Below are 18158 nucleotides of genomic sequence, written 5' to 3' on the forward strand. Positions count from 1 at the left end.
TTGTGGTGCACCAATGCTAGTTTAGTAGGAATAGGTGTCACTCTTGCCAACCCGGTTCTTTACACATACACCCCTTGTTGAGAGTGTGGAGATAGCCTTAGGATGACTAGCAGATCGCACCGGACAAGGCACAATGGTGGCAGGTGACTGAGAGACCAAGGTGCACATATAGAAACTGTAGTGCGTGACACTAAGTTGGTGGTGCATGATAGAGAAAGGGGGCTCAGGCCCCACAGATAGATTAGTGCATAGCAAGGCAGTGCATTAGACCATGGGCTCCATGGTGCACTTGGGCTTGGTAGCATGGGGTAGTGATGGCGTAGCAGAGGCATGCGAGGCTGGTCGATTAGCGCGAGGATGGCGTACCTTGAATGTCAAGGCTTTCAAGCACCTGTCAGGGTCCTGCAGCGCCCATTATGAGGCATTAGGAGGCTCAAGTAGGCCCAACGATCATATTGGCAGTGCACAGCAGAGGCTGGCTGCCAAGTGTCCCATGTAATTTAAAATTCAAATGTGTAACTGGGGCTCTATATAAACCCTAGGCCCAGACCCTTTATGGGTATTTGTGGCATTATACCTGTAAATATAAGGAGCTTATAAATCGGGCCTTGGCCCTTAGTCCCTTGTCCATGTGTCTGCGTATGCTTGCATGCTATAGTGTGTATGCGCTATGCTGTGGTGGGGATGTTGGGTGAGGCTGAAGCTGTGGTCAAAATATGCAGGCTTACGAGCTAAGGCCGCATGGATGGTTAAAGAAAAAAAATTATAGCACCCATGACAACTGGTATAAGAGCAGAGGCTTACTTGACTTCAAGAGACGGCCCGGACAACGAGTGACCGAGTGGAGGAGTTGGAAAAGCGACTCGAGCATAATGACCTTCTGGTGGCTTGAGTCACTTCCATTGAAAACGTAGAGCTTGAAGGATTGGTAACGATTCATGAGGAGCACACCAGTCCTTGGGAAACCTGTATAGGGGAACTAGAGGCTGCCCTCACTGACATGTTTAAAGAAATTGTTGAGGGCATGACTGCTGATGTTGCCTTGATGAAGAGGTCGCTGGCCAATCTTGTGAGCGCAGTCAAACCAGCCAGGGTTCAAGTGCCAAAGCCCACACCATTCGGCGGAGCTCGTAGTGCCAAGGAGCTGGAGAACTTCCTTTGGGACATGAAGCATTACTTTGAAGCTGCTCATGCCTGAGAGGAAGAGAAAGTGACCCTAACCACCATGTACCTCGCCGGAGATGCCAAGCTCTGGTGGAGGACACACAATGTAGACAGATTGAAGCCTCATGTTGCTAGTTGAGCAGACCTCAAGAGGGGGTTAAAGAAGCAGTTCATTCTTGTAAATGCTGCTTGGACGGCTCGTGAGGAGTTGAGAAAATTCAAGCACATTGTCACTGTGTGTGAGTACGTGAAGCAATTCTCGAGCCTCATGCTCGACATTAAGAACACGTCGAAGGAGGACAAGTTGTTCAACTTTATGGTTGGCTTGCAGCCATGGGCTCAAGTTGAGCTAAGAAAGCAAGGGGTGAAAGAACTCCCTCTAGCAATAGCTTTGTTGAAGAGTTTAGTCGATTTTAAGCTAAATGCTGCGACGAATGGTGCCCGGCTAGGCAAAAACAAGGCTAAAGGGAAAAAGGCTTGTACAAACCCCAAGCCACATGCAAGTGGACTGCCTAGCGAAGAATCTTCTGGAAAAATAGTATCCAAAGACTTCTCTGGCAGCTCCATCTGTAAGAGGCCCCATCGAGCCGAATATTGCCCACATAAGCAATCCCTAGACACAGTCCAATCGGTCGCTGAGGAGGAGGTAGAGGTCACGAGCGCCAATCCCCTCCAAATGCACTCTAATGCCCTCCAACTGTACGCAATGCAAAGATGGTGAAGGAGGTATCATCTAGTAATGGCCTCAGGTATATAACAATCACCCTAATTGGGCAAGAGGCTCGAGTGATGGTGTACACAAGTGCCACGCATAACTTTGTATGGGATCAAGGTGAAGCACGGCTAGACCTCAAGCCGACTGATGACACCAGCAAAGTGAAGGTGGTGAACTCAGTGACCCAGTCAGTTGTGGGGGCAGCATGAGAGGTAAGAGGCCAAAGTTGGTGATTGGACGGCGACGATCAACCTAGTGGTCGTTCCCATGGATGACTTCAAGGTAATCCTTGGGTTTGAATTCTTGATCATTCCTAAAGCATCAGCGGTGCCACACCTAGGGGTGGTGGCAATCTTGGATGAGAAAAGTCCTGGCATGATCCATATGGCTTGAATACGAAAGGGGAGGACCCTCTTTCCACTGCAGCTGAAGACAGGGTTGCAACAAGGCCAGGCCACTTTTATGGTGGCCTTAGTAGTGATGGATGCCATCGAGGGCTAGTACTGCCCCCTAAGCTCCAAAAAAATGGCTTGATAATGACTTCTTCAAAAATTAGATCTCCATGAAGTAAGGCTCCATCTACAAGCCTGATGGAGCTTCAATGAAGTTTTTCTTGCACTAGATTCTCATATTTTTCCTTTCTCACACTAGGATTTTGGTCTTATAAAGAGAGACAGAGAGAGAGGCTTGAGGATGACTTGCCACTCTATGAGAGAGTTTCTCCCTCAAAACTTTAGGATATGGCGAGAGAGAGAGAGAGAGAGAATTTGGGCATATAACACATGGGAGACTTTCTCTCACTAAGTATTTTCAAAATGATGGCGAGAGAGAGAACCTAAAAGTGGGGCATGCCACCTATGAAGAGTGAGATAGAACTTGAGTTGTATTAGATGCTTTTAGATGAGTTAATCTTGGCCATTAAAGTTAATCATCTATGGCATAAGAGAGATTTGATCCTAGCCACACATCCACCATCATGTGATCTTGGAGTGGATGATATCAACACCCTTATCCTCCATTAACCATAATTCACTCTGATCTTCCCTTGAAATTAATTACCAAAATCAATTTTGCTTTCCAAAAAGCCCATGCTCAATTCACACAATCAAATAAGAAACTACAGTTAAGGTCTTGCCATTATGGTAATTTGGCACATGCTCTAGAAACAATTTTTGAAATTGAATATCCCTCCATTTTTTGTGAGTATTTTCAACCAATCACATGGTGCCACATAAAATATGTGGTTATATACACAATTACACATGGCCATAGGGTTTCAACCATAATATCAAACCCTATACCCTTTTCTAGAAGGTTTTCCCCATGTTCACACAACCACCAATCCCACACATTAAATATGTGCTAAAATCCAATTTCCAATTTAGAAAAATACTCCATAATTCAAAATTCCACCTCCAAAACAACTTCACAAATGGCAAATAGATCCCCATAGGGGAGTGACTTCACCCATCTGTCATGCCAACCTGGCAATGATGTGGATGCCACATCAGCCACACGTGCCACCCACTGGCCATTTGGTTAACACATGTGAGCTATAGGAGAACTATCCTTTGTCATTTTTCAAAAACAAATACAGAATCTCTCATTTTTTGGCTCAGAAAAATCTCCAAAAATTCACCATCAAAATAATAAATGTTGGCACAATTTGAAAATGTTATAAGAGAAATTAGGATCCTATAGAATTAAATTTGGTATTAGAGCACTCCAATCGGCTAAATATGGAATCCAATGTCACCTTCTCAAAATGACCTAACAACCCATGACCTACAGTAATTAGGGCCTCATGCTTGGCTAATCAAAGTTTAACCAAAATGTGACTCTGGATCCTCAGGTTATAGTAGGTTACAGGCGCACCCCAAGGACATGCACTCAAATAGATGAGGGTTCCTTTCTTGGCACATATACATATCTCTCCCATTTGCAACTGTACATGCACATGCTATGAGAAAGTTTAATGATTCACAATGTCAGGGATTCAAGTCTCTGTCCTCTCAAAGATTTAACCTTTTCATACATGGTTAAATCATACAAAATACTCGAGCTCATATCATTATAAATTAATCACATACAATCACAAATACAATGCTCTGGCCATCACACAATCATAAGGAATAAATCAAAACCGACTCTGACTAAAAGTAACACTCAACCCTCTCGACGCCTCTCATATATACACATTGGCTTGATGACTCTGGGTTATATGACTCTTGGTCCTAGTGCACCAAGATCCCAGAGTCGCAACGCTCTCGTACACTCCCATTGTGATCAAGAGCTATAATATGTTGGGGTTTCAAGGCCTTAAAAGGCCATAACTCCAACACCCAATGCAGGATGGTGACCATGGGCAGCCAACTAGTGGCCCAAGGAACTGCTTGGGCAGGCATGCAGTGCTCAGCACCTGAGGCCTGCCCAGGCCCTTTTGGCGAGGGCAAAAATTGCCCTCCCAAAAGTGTCAAAAATGTAGTTTCCCCCTTTGGAAAGGGGCAAAATAGTATTTGGAGGCATTTTGGCCCCCCAAAACCCTAAACAACAATTCCTTTGTCTCAAAATCAAATCTTTTAGCTCAAAATCAATTTGTTTTAAGGATCAAATTCATATTCAAAGTATCTGGTTTCTTGCAAAATCGAGAGGCATTCGACCCAAAATTTTTTGGGGATTAAAGAGGTTAAAAAAGAGAGTTTTTTGCAACTAAAAGTGGCCGATTAAAACCCACTTCGATTGGTTTTCGCAAGGTTAGTAAATTTAATTATTTATGTTTAGGGTTTCATTTTTTTTTTAGTATTTTATTATGTTATACTTCTTAAGTATTTTCTTGTTTTATTTTTCAAGTTTGCCTTACACTTATGATGAAACTTTATAAGTGTTTCTTTTTTTCTTTTTTTCTTTTTTTTTAAGGGTTAACTATTTTTTCTTTCTTCCCTGCCCCCCACATTGCTTAGCATTTTGTTTCGCAATAGACCATCAATATAACCCAGCTTCTTTTTAGCCCAAAGAATAACCTTACAGCTCAAAAGACCATTCCAAATAGATTGTGCCTTTTCAAATTTAACAACAGTGATTTGGAGTCCAGAATACTCCATACTTGATGTGTGCCGTGACATTTTAATTCTTCAAGATAATAAATAAGTTACAATTGTTGCTGAGATCCGGATGTACCAGTAGATTTCGCCCTAAATACTCTTTGTAAACACCGAAAGCACCACACAAAGTATAAAGCAGCCGATTATACAATCCTCGCAGCAAGTTTCAAAGGTAAAAGTGGCTAAGAAGCCATTCAATATACATTAAAAAGCTGTGGAAATTCAGCAATAGAGTTGCTCCAAATCTCACCCTTTAATACACATTAAATATAGTTATGATAAGACCCAAAATAAAATATAAAAAATCCATAGAACTATTTCAATTTTCTCATAAAAGGAACAACTTTGTGTAACCTGTTTGATCATCAAATCATCCATCAATGGATCACAAAAAACCCTAAATATTGGGAATGAACCCTAAAAAAGTTGGCACCTTTCCCAAAAACCAGATCAGATTAGGAACAAAACCTAGAAAATGACACCACTTCAAGAAACTGTATCTATGAATAATCGCACCATGATAAAAAACGAAACCTGTTAGGAGTTTTTTCTTGCCGTGCATTGTCCAACTATCTAGTCGTAGTGCTGAAACGAAAAGTTAAATGGCCAAAATTTCAACATTCTACTCTCACTTCTTCTGATCTGAACCTTACTTGAATATCAAGTTGAAATTATAACCAAAATCTAGGTTGATATGTGAGTAAAATATGAAGAGAAGAAAGAGATGTAGAAAGAGAAGAGAGATGGGCATGGAGAATGAAGGATCAAAGTGTTTCTTGAAACCCTTGAACCATTCACACAAATATTTTGATATGTAAATATTATAGGACATTCCCTTCTTGAAATAAATAACACATGCACATTCTTATTACATAAAATATCCCATTCGTGCCACTAACTTCCCAATGCATTTTCAACACAACCCATATGGACATTATAAATTTTAATTCCCAGTTCTTTTTTAATCATCATTTCTCTTAATTGTTTCTTTTGAGAAAGGTTAACATTGTATTACTGGGTAAGAAGTGTACAAGTGAGAGGAAGCCAAGCTCACCCCCCTAAGGGGTATTTCTCTTAATTGTTTTCCAATCTTACATATTAAGACTTAAATAATGTAATAATACATTTTCCAAAGAAAGCTATAAACCATTTCAAGGCATGAAAACCTTTGACCTCAATCATTGCTAAAGCGCAAAACAATATAGAAGAAGCCACAATATTAAAAAATTATACTTCAGTTCAGACTGAAACATAAAAACTTAAGAAGAGTTGTCACCTCAATCACAGTCCTCCCTGAGAAATGCGCTCTTTGCTGCCACACATATTCAGCCAAGACAACACTACTAGGCCAAGTGAACATTCCATAATCCTCTCGCATAACCTATTAACATAATACCGATATCAATCCATTGTGAAGTCAACTTGGACAAAACTTACACCCAAGTATGTTACATGTTTATGTAAAATATAATTTCTTCGACACATCACAAGCACAACGTGTCAACAGCAAATGAATGCCACAGACACGTAATTTCAAACAGAAAAGCTTATGACATGATGATAAGAAAAACAATCCAGAAATTTCTGTTAATAATTTCAAAAACTGTCTTCTTCTCTATACAGCTTCCATACCAACAAAGAAGGCATTGATTCGGTAACAAAAGTAAAATGTCCATTAAGATGACAAATCAAAATAACAAGTATTTGAAAATAGCACTTCACTTACACTGAAACACAACTATCAAAAAAGTGAATGAAAACCATCTTGCGTTGATAGAATAGGAAGCAATGGTAGCATTCCACACTTTCATTAAAATAATGTATCATCATCATCATCATCATCCGAGCTTTATTCCCAACTATTTGGGATCGGCTACTCGAATCCTGATATGTTATTCCGCTCTATCAAAGGCCATATCCTCAGTCAAACCATAAGTCACCATACCTCTTCTCACTACTTCCATCCATGTCCTTTTGAACCTTCCGCTTGCACTTTTAGAGCCCTCAACTAGAACCAAATCGCCCCTCCGACACTGCACATGGCCAGCCTAAATTTAATACCTTGAAATCCACATAACCACAACTTTAATTGCCAGTAGTTTGATGAGCCTCATATTGGAGACAAAAGCTTTCTTGTCACATCATTTTGATATGGAGGATCTAGTAGAAGCGTCATATGTTTTTGGGAATCAAAATTACCCAGAACAGAAAAGAGAAAACTATACAATTATCTCAAGAGACATATTGCAAGAAAATTCTTGAAAGTTTTGAAATGGAAACTTGCCGATCCATATTAACCCCCATTGATAAGAAGACCAAGCTTACCCTAGCCATGCATCCCACTACTTCAGAAGAAAAGGAAACCATAAAAAGAATTCCATATCGAAGTGCGATTGGGTCACTAATGTATGCTATGTTAAGCACAAGACCAGATTTATCTTTTGCCATGGGTTTGATTAGCAGGTTCCAAAGTAATCCAGGCATGGAGCACTAGAAGGCCATCAAAAGAGTACTACGGTATTTGAAGGATACTGTTAATTACACACTCACTTATGGCGAAGGCTCGGATTTACAGATACAAGGATATTCAGAAACGGACGATCATGGCGACCTAGATGAGAGTAAGTCCACATCCGGATATATCTTCACGCTTGCAGGTGGAGCTGTTTCTTGGTGCTCAAAGAAACAGGATATTGTTGCACTCTCAACAATGTAGTTAGAGTATGCGGCATGTTGTTTTGCGGCATGTTGTTTTGAAGAAGTTCCTGAATCAACTCAAATTTGATCCAGTGACAAGCTCAGCTTTTAAGAATCTTCGACAATAACCAGGCAGCCATTTGCGTGTCAAAAGAGCCGAGGTTTCACAAGAAATTGAGGCATATAAAGCCGTGCTACTACCACATTCGCAACAAAATCCGAGCAAAAGAGACTCCGATTGCATATCACCCGACAGAGGCCATGTTAACAGATCCTTTAACAAAAGGATGGGCAGCAAATGTTTTTGCCAAACATGCACATGGGTGGGCTTGAGAGAAATTGAGAGGGAGTGATTGTATGGCCTCAAAGGCCAAGTAGGAGATGTTGGGTTTTGTCACTTTTAAAAGTCTAGAGAGCTTGTAAAAAAGGATATGTATAGTAGAATATTCACTTCAATGGGAGTGCGTGTGTTGACTGTCCAAGGTTTAGGCGGTTTATGACCCTGATCATGTCCAAAACCCTAAACCTAGGGATATGGCACCACCGAGAAGGGTTTATAGTGCGTCAGTCCTTATTGAAGTCGGAGAGATGCCCAAGGATCATGTTTGTAAGCCAGGAGAAATGTGCAATCTCTTGTATGCGGTTGTAGGCCTATGCAAGCAAGGGCCAAAACCTCAACAAACTTCTCACTTATACACAAGACAGTCGCATGGGAAGCTGCCTTAAAGAGTGACACACGTACACGTGCATATAGAGAGCCCTTTTTACACTGTAGTGACAATGCTAGACTTGCTCTTAAAGGGGTGAACTTAAATTCACATTCCAGAATCATGGTTCCATTGTTTATTATCCAACTTTGACAAGCCAATCGTAAGCCCCTGCAAAGAGACTGTGGGTCATGGGACTTTGTTGGGATGAATAAGAGAACAGTAGTGAATCTTGGTTTCTGAAGCGAGTGGAGTGCCCTCTGTGTCACTATTTTTTTTTACCCATTGGCTCCTAATATATTTTATTTTCGGTAGTAGAAATGTTTTTATCATTTTTTAATATTTTTCATAATTTTGTGTATTTTTCATCAAAAGGGTATTCATGAAAATTTCAGAACTTAAAGTATTGCATGTGGGACCAAGGATCTAGCTCCACATGTGAATTTTGTTTTAAGTGTGCGGACCTCATGGCCCCCCTAGGGGGCCAGCCCCATTTTGTTTAAACAATTTTGGCCATACCACCTTTTAGGGAAAACAAGGGGGGGCGGGGGCACGCCACTTTATGTGGAACAAGGGGGCACACCCCATTTTTTTAATTGCTTTTTTTTTTAGAACGCCACCATTTCCAGGAGAAGTGGGCACTCCATTATTAGGAGAAATTGGGCATGCCCCACTCTCTTAAATATTTCGATTTGGTTCAAATTTTAAAACTAGCTAAAAGATAAAATGGGAAATCTAATAAGATTTAGTTTCCTATCTTATGGAAATCTAAAGATCTAGATAATCTTTAAATTTTACTGTTTTCAAATTTAAAGAGGAGATCTAGATAAAGTTAAAAATTGATTTCAATTTTAAATAGGAGCTGGACTAGGGTTAAATTCTAAAGGCATAAGATTCCTATTTTTTCTACCTAAAATCATGATGGCTGATTTTTTAGATGGACGGCTCTAATTAATCTCTCACCCCATAGATTTTCTATTTATCCTAAAGGTCTAGCTAAAAACTAGATAAAACAATACTTAGAAGGAATCCTATTCAAATTAGGAGATAGATTTTATTGTATAAAAAGATCTAGTTTGAACCTCTTTCAAACCCATCACCAGATCTTACTCTCCGAAGACAAGATTCCCTCTCTCGCTCTCATGCCACGTTTCTCTCTCTCCATCATGCCCTATTTTTTATTCCTCTCTAAGAATTTTTGGAGTCATGTGCCCCTCTCTTTAACCATGGGGAAGCATGCCGCACTCTCTCTGCTCCATAATTTTGATAGAGCGGCACGCCACCCTCTCTCTCCTCTATATTTGGTATTAGAGAAAATATAGGTGGCTCTATAGAGAAAGCCTAGTGCAAGGCTTTGCTGTATTTTGAAGAAAGAAGAGAGAACCTAGCCTAGAGAGAGATCAAGTCACAGATTCAGCCTTAATTTATTCTTATCAGGTTTGTAGAGACCCTGGTTGATCTTTGAGCTCTCTAAAACCCTAGAAAAAGAAATATTGTCTACAAAGCTTCCATATCATAGAATTTCCAGCAACACTTTAAGAAGCAAAAGTGCACCATTGGTCAGGGAATCCGGTGTGAGGTGTACCAAGTCCTGGTAGGGTAACTCTAGGCATCTTCCAATAAGTCTTCCCAATAGTTTTTCTTTATTTTCAGTGTAATTTTTTAATTTCAGTAAATTTCCAAGAACTTATTTTGTGCTAAAAATTGTAGTGGAAGTTAGCTTAAAGATCCTGGATAGTTTTTATTTTTCTTGGCAATGAAAATAAAGATCTCAAGTTTTAACTAGCGCATTATTTTAATTTTTCAACAATATATTGTGGTCCATGTAAGTGGAATTCGGGTATTTGGAAATAAAAAAAAAAAATTTGAATTTAATACCTCGAGTTCTACATAGCCACACCTTTTTCATCCTGGGTATTGGAGATTTCATCTTTCAACTTGAGAATGGCAAAAGCATGGTCCTAAAACAAACTCTTTATGCTCCTGAGATGAGGAAGGGTTTGGTCTTGACTGCTAAATTGGCTAAGGCAACTCTACCATTTTTACTGGTAATAAGGTGGAGGAGAAATATAGAGATGAATTAGTCATGAATGGTCATCTTGTAGAAAGTTTCTTTTCAGTTGCAATAAAAAATTCCATTTCTTATGTCTTTTGTTATAATGATAACGTTGCGAATACATATGGAACATGAGACTAGGGCACATAAATCCTAAAAGGATGGAGAGACTAAAGAGAGACAGATTATTAAGTAATCTAAATGGAGACTTAACCAGAGTCTATGAATCATGTGTTCAAGGAAAGCTGGTTAAGAAATCTTTTTCGAAAGCTCGGAGAGCTACCAGAGTATTAGAGGTTGTCCATAGTAATATTTGTGGACCTCTAAATGTGCTCACTAAGGGTCACATGAGGTACTTTATCACTTCATAGATGATCACTCCCGTGCTGTCCATAATGATATTTGTGGACCTCTAAATGTGCCCACTAAGGGTCGCAGGAGGTACTTTATCACTTTCATAGATGATCACTCCCGTTTTCGCCCTAGATCGGTTCAAAGAGTATAAAATCAAGATAGAAACCAAAAGGACCATCGCATATATGTTAAGGTCCGTGGGAGTGACGTGGCTTTTCATCTCTCTATATGTAGATGACATGTTAATTGCCAGTAGTTCGATGAGTCTTGTATTGGAGACAAAAGTTCTCTTGTCACAACATCTAGGAGAAGCATAATATATTTTGGGAATAAAAATTACCCAAAATAGAAAAGAGGGAACTATACAATTATCTCAAGACATATTGTAAGAAAATTCTTGAAAGATTTGAAATGAAATCTGCCGACCAACATTAACCCCCATTGATAAGAAGACCAAGCTTAGCCTAGCCATGTATCCCACTACTTCAAAAGAAAAGGAAACGATGCAAAGAACTCCATACCAAAGTGCAATTGGGTCACTAATGTATGCTATGTCAGGAATAAGACTGGGTTTATCTTTTACCATGAGTTTGATTAGCAAGTTCCAGAGTAATCCATGCATGGAGCACCAGAAGGCCATCAAAAGAGTACCACAAAATTTGAAGGTAACCGTTTATTACGTACTCACTTATGGTGGAGGCTCGGATATACAAATTTTCAGATGCGGACTATCAAGGGGATCCAGAAGAGAGTAAGTCCACATTCGGACATATCTTCATGCTTGTAGATGGAATTGTTTCTTGTTGATAAAGAAACAGGATATTGTTAACTCTCGACTATGGAATTAGAGTATGTGGCATGTTGTTTTGCGACCAAAGAAGCAATCTAGTTGAAGACGTTCCTAAATCAACTCAGATTTGATCTAGTGAAGTGCCCGTGTATCAGAATCTCTTGTGCCAACCAGGCAAATATTTACGTGTCAAATAAGCCTAGGTTTCACAAAAAATAGAATACTATAAAGCCATGCTGCTCCCACATTCGTAACGAGATCAGTGCTGGAGAGATTCAGATTGCTTATCTCCCAATAGAGGTAATGTTAGCGGATCCTTAAACAAAAGGATTGGTAGCAAATGTTTTTGTCAAACATGTACGTGGGATGGCTTTAGAGAAATAAAGAGGGAGTGATTATATGGCCTTTAAAGGCTAAGTGGGATATATTGGGTTTTATGGCCTTTAAAGGCCAAGAGAGCTTCTAAAAATGAAATGTATTGTGGAATATGCACTTCAGTAGTAGTTTGTATTAACTAACCTAGGGTTGGGTGGTTTATGGCCCTAGTCATGTCCAAAACACTTAGCCATGGGCATGTGGCACAACCAAGAAGGGTCTCCAGTAGGCCATCTTTATTGAGGCAGAAGAGATGATGCCCAGGGATCATGTTTATAGGCCAGGAGAACTGTGTGCGGTTGTAGGCCTGTGCGGTTGTAGGCCTGTGAGAGCAGGAGCCAAAGCCTCAACAAACTTTCGCATATGTAAGCATGACAACCTCATGGGAAGTTGCCTTATAGAGGGACAAATGCTAGACTTGCTCTTAAAAAGAGAACAGAGATCATAGTCCCACAATTTATTATCCAAGTTTGACAAATCACGAGCCACTACAAAGAGACTGTGGGACATGGGACTTTGTTGGGTTGGATGAGAGAGTAGCAGTGTATCATGGTTTCTGAGGTGAGTAGAGTACCTTTTGAGTTGCAAATTTTGACCCATTGGAACCAATCCACTCCAAGTATATTTTATTTTAATATTATAAATATTTCTAAAATTTTTAAATATTTTCAAAATTTTAAAATATTATTTCTGTTGTTTTTTACATAAAAAGGTATTTATAAAAAATTTACAACTTAAAATAACACATGGGACCAAGATCCAGCCTAACATATGTGTGTTTTGTTTTTAAGTGTGGGGACCACATGCCACCCCATAGTGGGCCACGCCCACATTTTTTTTAAAACAATTTTGGCAGGCCATATTATTTTTACAAAAAGTGCCCCATGCCACTTTTTAAGAAAAAGGGGCCACACTATATTATTTTAACAAAAAGAGCCACGCCCTATTTTTTGGAAAAAGGAAAGGGGGAATGGCCCACTTTATGGTTCAAATAAAGATAAGATGAGAAATCTAATTAGATTTGGCTTCTTATCTTATCAAAAATCTAGAGATCTAGATAATCTTTAAATTTGATTGTACTTCAAATTTAAACAAGAGATCTAGATAAAGTTTAATATTTGATTTCAATTTTGAATAGGAGTTCACATTGATCAAATTCCAAGGGGATAAAGTTTCTATCTTTTACACCCAAAATCATGATGGCTGATTTTTGGGATGGATGACTTTGATTAATCTCACACCCTACAAGTTTCCTAAAAGCCTAGAGGGAAACTAGATAAGGCAATACTTAGAAGGAATCATATTCAAATTCGGAGATAGATTTCGTTATCTAAAAGGATATAGTTTGAACCTTTTCCAAATTGATTATTACAAGATCTTTCTCTCTCTCCCTCTCTCAAGACAATATCTCTCTCTCTCTCTCACGCCATACTTCTCTCCCCTCTCTATTTTTCCTTCACGCACCAAAAAGAGGAGAGACCTCTCTCTCTCGCACCATTCTCTATCTCCTCAAATTATGTGTCACGCCATTCTCTCTCTCCTTAAATTCTCTCTCACGCCACCCAAAAAAAAAAGAAAATGAGGGTGGTAAAATATGAAACCCTAGAAGATAGACTTCCTGTATTTTTTAAGGAAGAAGAGAGAAGCCCATCTTAGAGATAAACCAACACCCAAGATCAGCCCTAATTTGTTCCCATTGGGTTTTTATAAAAAACTTAGTTTATTTTTGAGCTCTCTAAAACCCTAGTGAAAGAAAGAAGCATTGCTTATAAAACTTCCCTATCTCAAAATTTCTAGTAGCACCTTAAGGAGCAAACCTGCGCCATCGGTTAGGGAATTGGGTGTGAGGTGTACCAAGTCCTGGAAAGGTAACTCCAGGCGTCTTCCCGTAAGTCTTCCTAGTAGTTTTATTTATTTTCAATATTATTTTATATTTTCTAAAAATTTCCAAGAACTTATTTTCTAACAAAATAGGAATAAAATATTTTCTAAAAAATAAGAACTTATATTGTGCTAAAAATTAAATTGGAAGTTAGTTTTAACGTACTGGATAGGTTCTATAGCTCTTGACAATGAAAAAAAAGATCATAGGTTGCATCTAAGGCATTATTTTAATTTTTCAGCAACATATTATGGCCCATGTAAGTGGAATTCAAGTATTTAGAATTAAAAAAAATAGTAATAATAATAAAATTAAATAAATTGAATTTAATACCTTGAGTTCCATATAAAGGTGGCCACCTTGATGTGGAACTCAAGGTATTTAATACCTAGCTACCGTGATAGAAAATACGAAATTTCGCACAAAATAAGTTTCTGAAAATTTACAAAAAATAGGAAATAATACTGAAAATAAATAAAAACTATTAGGAAGACTTACTTGAAGATGTCTGGAGTTATCCTACCAAGAATAGGTACACCCCTAACCCGATTCCCTGACCGATGGCGCACTTTTACTCCTTAAGTTACTACTGAAAATTCTGAGATAGGGAAGCTTTGTATACAACACTTCTTTCTCTAGGGTTTTAAGAGCTCAAAAATAAAGTAGGGTTTATAGAAACCATATGGGAACAAATTAGGGCAGATATTGGGAGTTAGTCTCTCTCTAAGGTGGCCTTTTCTCCTCTTCCTACAAAAATACAACAAGCCTCTCTTCTAAGGTTTCATATTTTACCACCTTTCTTTTTCTTTTCTTTGGGTGGCATGAGAGAGAATTTGAGCAGAGAAAGAATGGTATGATACAAAATTTGAGAAAAGAGAATAGCGTGAGAGGTATCTCCTCTTTTTGGTACGTGAAGGAAAAATAGAGAGGGGAGAGAATTATGGAGAGAGAGAGATCTTGTCTAAAAAGAGAGAGAGAGAGAGAGAGAGAGAGAGAGAGATCTTGTAATAATCAATTTAAAAGAGGTTCAAACTAGATCTTTTTATTGAAAGAAATATATCTCTTAATTTGAATAGGATTCCTTCTAAGCATTTTCTTATTCAATTTCCAGCTAGACCATTAAGATAAATAAAAAATCTGTGGGGTGAGAGATTAATTAGAGCTATCCATCCAAAAAATCAACCATCATGATTTTGGGTGGGAAAGATATTAACCTTATGCCCTTAAAATTGACCCAAGTCCAACTCTTATTCAAAATTGAAATCAAATTGTAAAATTTATCTAGATCACCTATTTAAATTTGAATACAATCAAATTTAAAGATTATCTAGTTATCTAGATTTCTCATAAGATACAAAACCAATGTAATTAGATTTTTTATCTTATCTTTAATTTGAACCATGAAGTAGGACATGCCCCTTTTCCTTCTTCTAAAAAATAGGGTGTGGTCCTTTTTGTTAAAATAATATGGCGTGCCACATTTTCCTCAAAAAGTGGCGTGGAGCCTTTTCATAAAATAACATGGCGTGCCAAAATTGTTTTTAAAAAAATATGGGCATGGCCCACTAGGGGGTGTCACATGGTCCCCGCACTTAAAAACAAAACATAAATATGTGGGGCTGGATCTTTGGTCCCACATGTGTTATTTAAGTTCTGAAATTTTCATAAATACTCTTTTATGAAAAAAACAGCAGAAATAATTTTTTAAAATTTTAAAAAATATTTAAAAATTATAGAAACATTTATTATACCAAAATAAAACTTACTAGGAGTGGAGTGGTTCCATTGGGTTAAAATTAGCGACATTTATTATACCAAAATAAAACATACTAGGAGTGGAGTGGTTCCAATGACCCACAATCTCTTTGCAATCATAATTGGCTTGTCAAAAGTTGGATAATAAACAATGGGATCATGATTATGGAATGTGGATTACAGTTCCCTCTTAAAGAGCAAGTATAGCATTTGTCACCACACTGTAAAAAAAGCCTCTCTCTATGAACATGTACACGTGTCCCTCTCTAGGGCAGCTTCCCATGAGCCTGTCATGTGTGCATGTCGTGTGGAAGTTTGTTGAGGCTTTGGCCGTTGCTCTTACAAGCCTACACCGGTGCACAGGAGACCACATAGTTCTCATGACCTTCAAACATGATCTCTAAGTATCTTTCCGACCTCAACAAAGGATGGCCTACTGCAAACCCTTCTTGGTTGTACCACATGCCCAGGACTTAGAGTTTTGGGCATGACGAGGGCCATAAACCACCCGACCCTTGGTCAATCAACACACACACTCCCACTGAAGTGTATATTCCACTATACATATCATTTTTACAAGCTCTCTAGGCTTTTAAAGGCCACAAACCCAACACAAACCACCTAAGTCTACTTTCCCTCATCTTATCACCTATTGGTAGGGCTGCTAATGGACAGGGCCTGTCTGGGGGCTTCCCGGCAAGGCCGGCTAACGGGCCACTAGTGGGCCTCAGGCAGGGCCGGGCCATTTTGAATATAAACTGTTATCGAACAGGGCCGGGCCGAGCATGATAAGCCCGGAATCTATCCAGCGGGCCAGGCTGCCCCTGGTTAGCCCGTTAATGTCTCATTTGGGCCCAAATAAGGCTCAGCTCGGCCCATTTAACATGCCTTTTTTAAAAAAAAATAAATAAAAGCTTCGCTCTTCAAAATTTTAATGTGTATAGTAAGGTATATATATATATTAAAATATTTTTTAAAAAATTTAAACCACTCTCCCTCTAGAAACTCAATCTCTTCTATAAAGGTTTGTTGACCTTACAATTGTACTTCCCCTTTAGTTTCATTGGTATGCCACGCTCATATAAAACTTTGAAAACACATCTCCACTTCGCCCACCCAGCTCTAATTCCAGCAATCACATTAAAATAATTTATCAATAATTGACAAATCATTTATTAAAGAGAGATCTATCTCTCAATAAACTAAAATTTTGTGTATGTGTGTGATGTGTTAGAGAGAGAGAGAGATTGCATAGGGAGCAATTAAAATAGGAAATGTTGGGAACTTAGAGAGGATAACTATAGAATTCAACTTACATACAAGAACTTTATTTCATGCATTTAAGTTTGTTTCAACCTTCAACAATGCCACACATTATAGCTTTGTTCTCCATAATAGTTTTGGAATTTATGTACAAATGTATACAAGCAGTTCTAATATTCAAAGTTTAAATAATCATACCCTTGTTAAATAACTCATAGCATAAAAGCTAATTAGTTTTTAGAGTTTTCAATAGGTGCTTCCTGACATTCAATCTTACAAGTAACCAAGTGCATGGAACAACCTCAACCAGCTACAAAAATCTATATTAAGAATCCATGCATTCAGAGTGACCTTTTCTAACAGCGAGAATGCTCCAAAAAGTTTGACTCCAAAGAAGATGGGGATTGGCCATAAAGTAGGATTGCAAGATACAATGTTTCAAAAAGCTCTAGGCGGAATGTTTCAAAAAGCTCTAGGCGGCCCCTAGGCAGTTGGTAGGGGGGGGGTCGAGGGCGCCCAGCATGTAGGCGAGCGCCCAGGCAAGCGCTCAGAGCCTAGGCGGCCCAGCAAAAAAAAATTCTTTTTGGGGTTTTCTCTCTCTAAAATAGCCTCTAATGGGTTTTAGGTTTCAAATGAACCTAAAACCCATAATTTTGCCCCTTTATTATTAAAAAAATGACCCAAGCATACCCTCAAGGAGCCGCATTTCTGGCCCTGGGCGGGGCGCAATCCCTGGGCAGCCACCCAGGCGAGCGCCTAGGCAGGTTCATGCAAGCACTTAGGCGGGTTCCCGGGTGCCCAAGGCTATCCGCCTAATTTGGCCGTCTAAGCCTGGGCGATGCGCCCAGGCCTTCTAGACCGCCTAGGCTGGCCACCCAAACGCTGGGCGGTCCACTTTTAAAACACTGACAAGATAGCACTTCTATGTTCCTTTGAAAGAGGATGTGTGGAACTAAGAAAGGAAGCCACATGTACAAGAATACGAAATCTAATTCCCATATCTCCTTTTTGACAAGGATTAGACTGATGATGCCTCAACTATTCTAACATCCATCCTAGAGATAGGAAATTTTGTTCAGTGACTTCTTTACAGTTGTGGTGAGATATATCTTCATACAACTGGTGATATTGTAATTTTGTGATTACAACTAATTAAATGTCTCCCAAATCTGTCAAACAGTAGAAATAAACAATAGCACAAGGTCTATTTGATGTTCCATCAAATGCTAGAGCCCACCCCATGGCATATCGTTGAGTTTCAATTCTCTTTTTTATCTCCTTGATATGCCATAGATTGAA

General features: G+C 39.0%; 1 protein-coding gene across 18 annotated transcripts in view; it reads right to left on the bottom strand.

Moving 5' to 3' along the window:
• LOC18424536 (Putative methyltransferase family protein) overlaps positions 1-18158 on the bottom strand; it is a 45548-nt gene that overhangs the window by 20420 nt on the left and 6970 nt on the right. For 15 of the 18 annotated variants that reach the window (XR_016041782.1, XR_016041780.1, XR_016041783.1 and 12 more), the window contains exon 3: positions 6257-6361. Coding sequence is in view for 10 of the 18 variants with exons in the window: in XM_006829122.4 (XP_006829185.3) it covers positions 6257-6361 (105 nt within the window). In the remaining 8 variants the exon portion in view is untranslated. Of the gene's footprint in view, positions 1-6256; positions 6362-6706; positions 7014-18158 lie in introns of all 18 variants that reach the window. The other 3 variants (XM_088848532.1, XM_020661659.2, XM_088848531.1) reach the window with 1 other exon arrangement.

This window comes from Amborella trichopoda, chromosome 9 (genome assembly GCF_054954075.1).
Source record: "Amborella trichopoda isolate Santa Cruz 75 chromosome 9, AtrichopodaSantaCruz75HAP2 v2.0, whole genome shotgun sequence".
Lineage (NCBI taxonomy): Eukaryota > Viridiplantae > Streptophyta > Magnoliopsida > Amborellales > Amborellaceae > Amborella > Amborella trichopoda.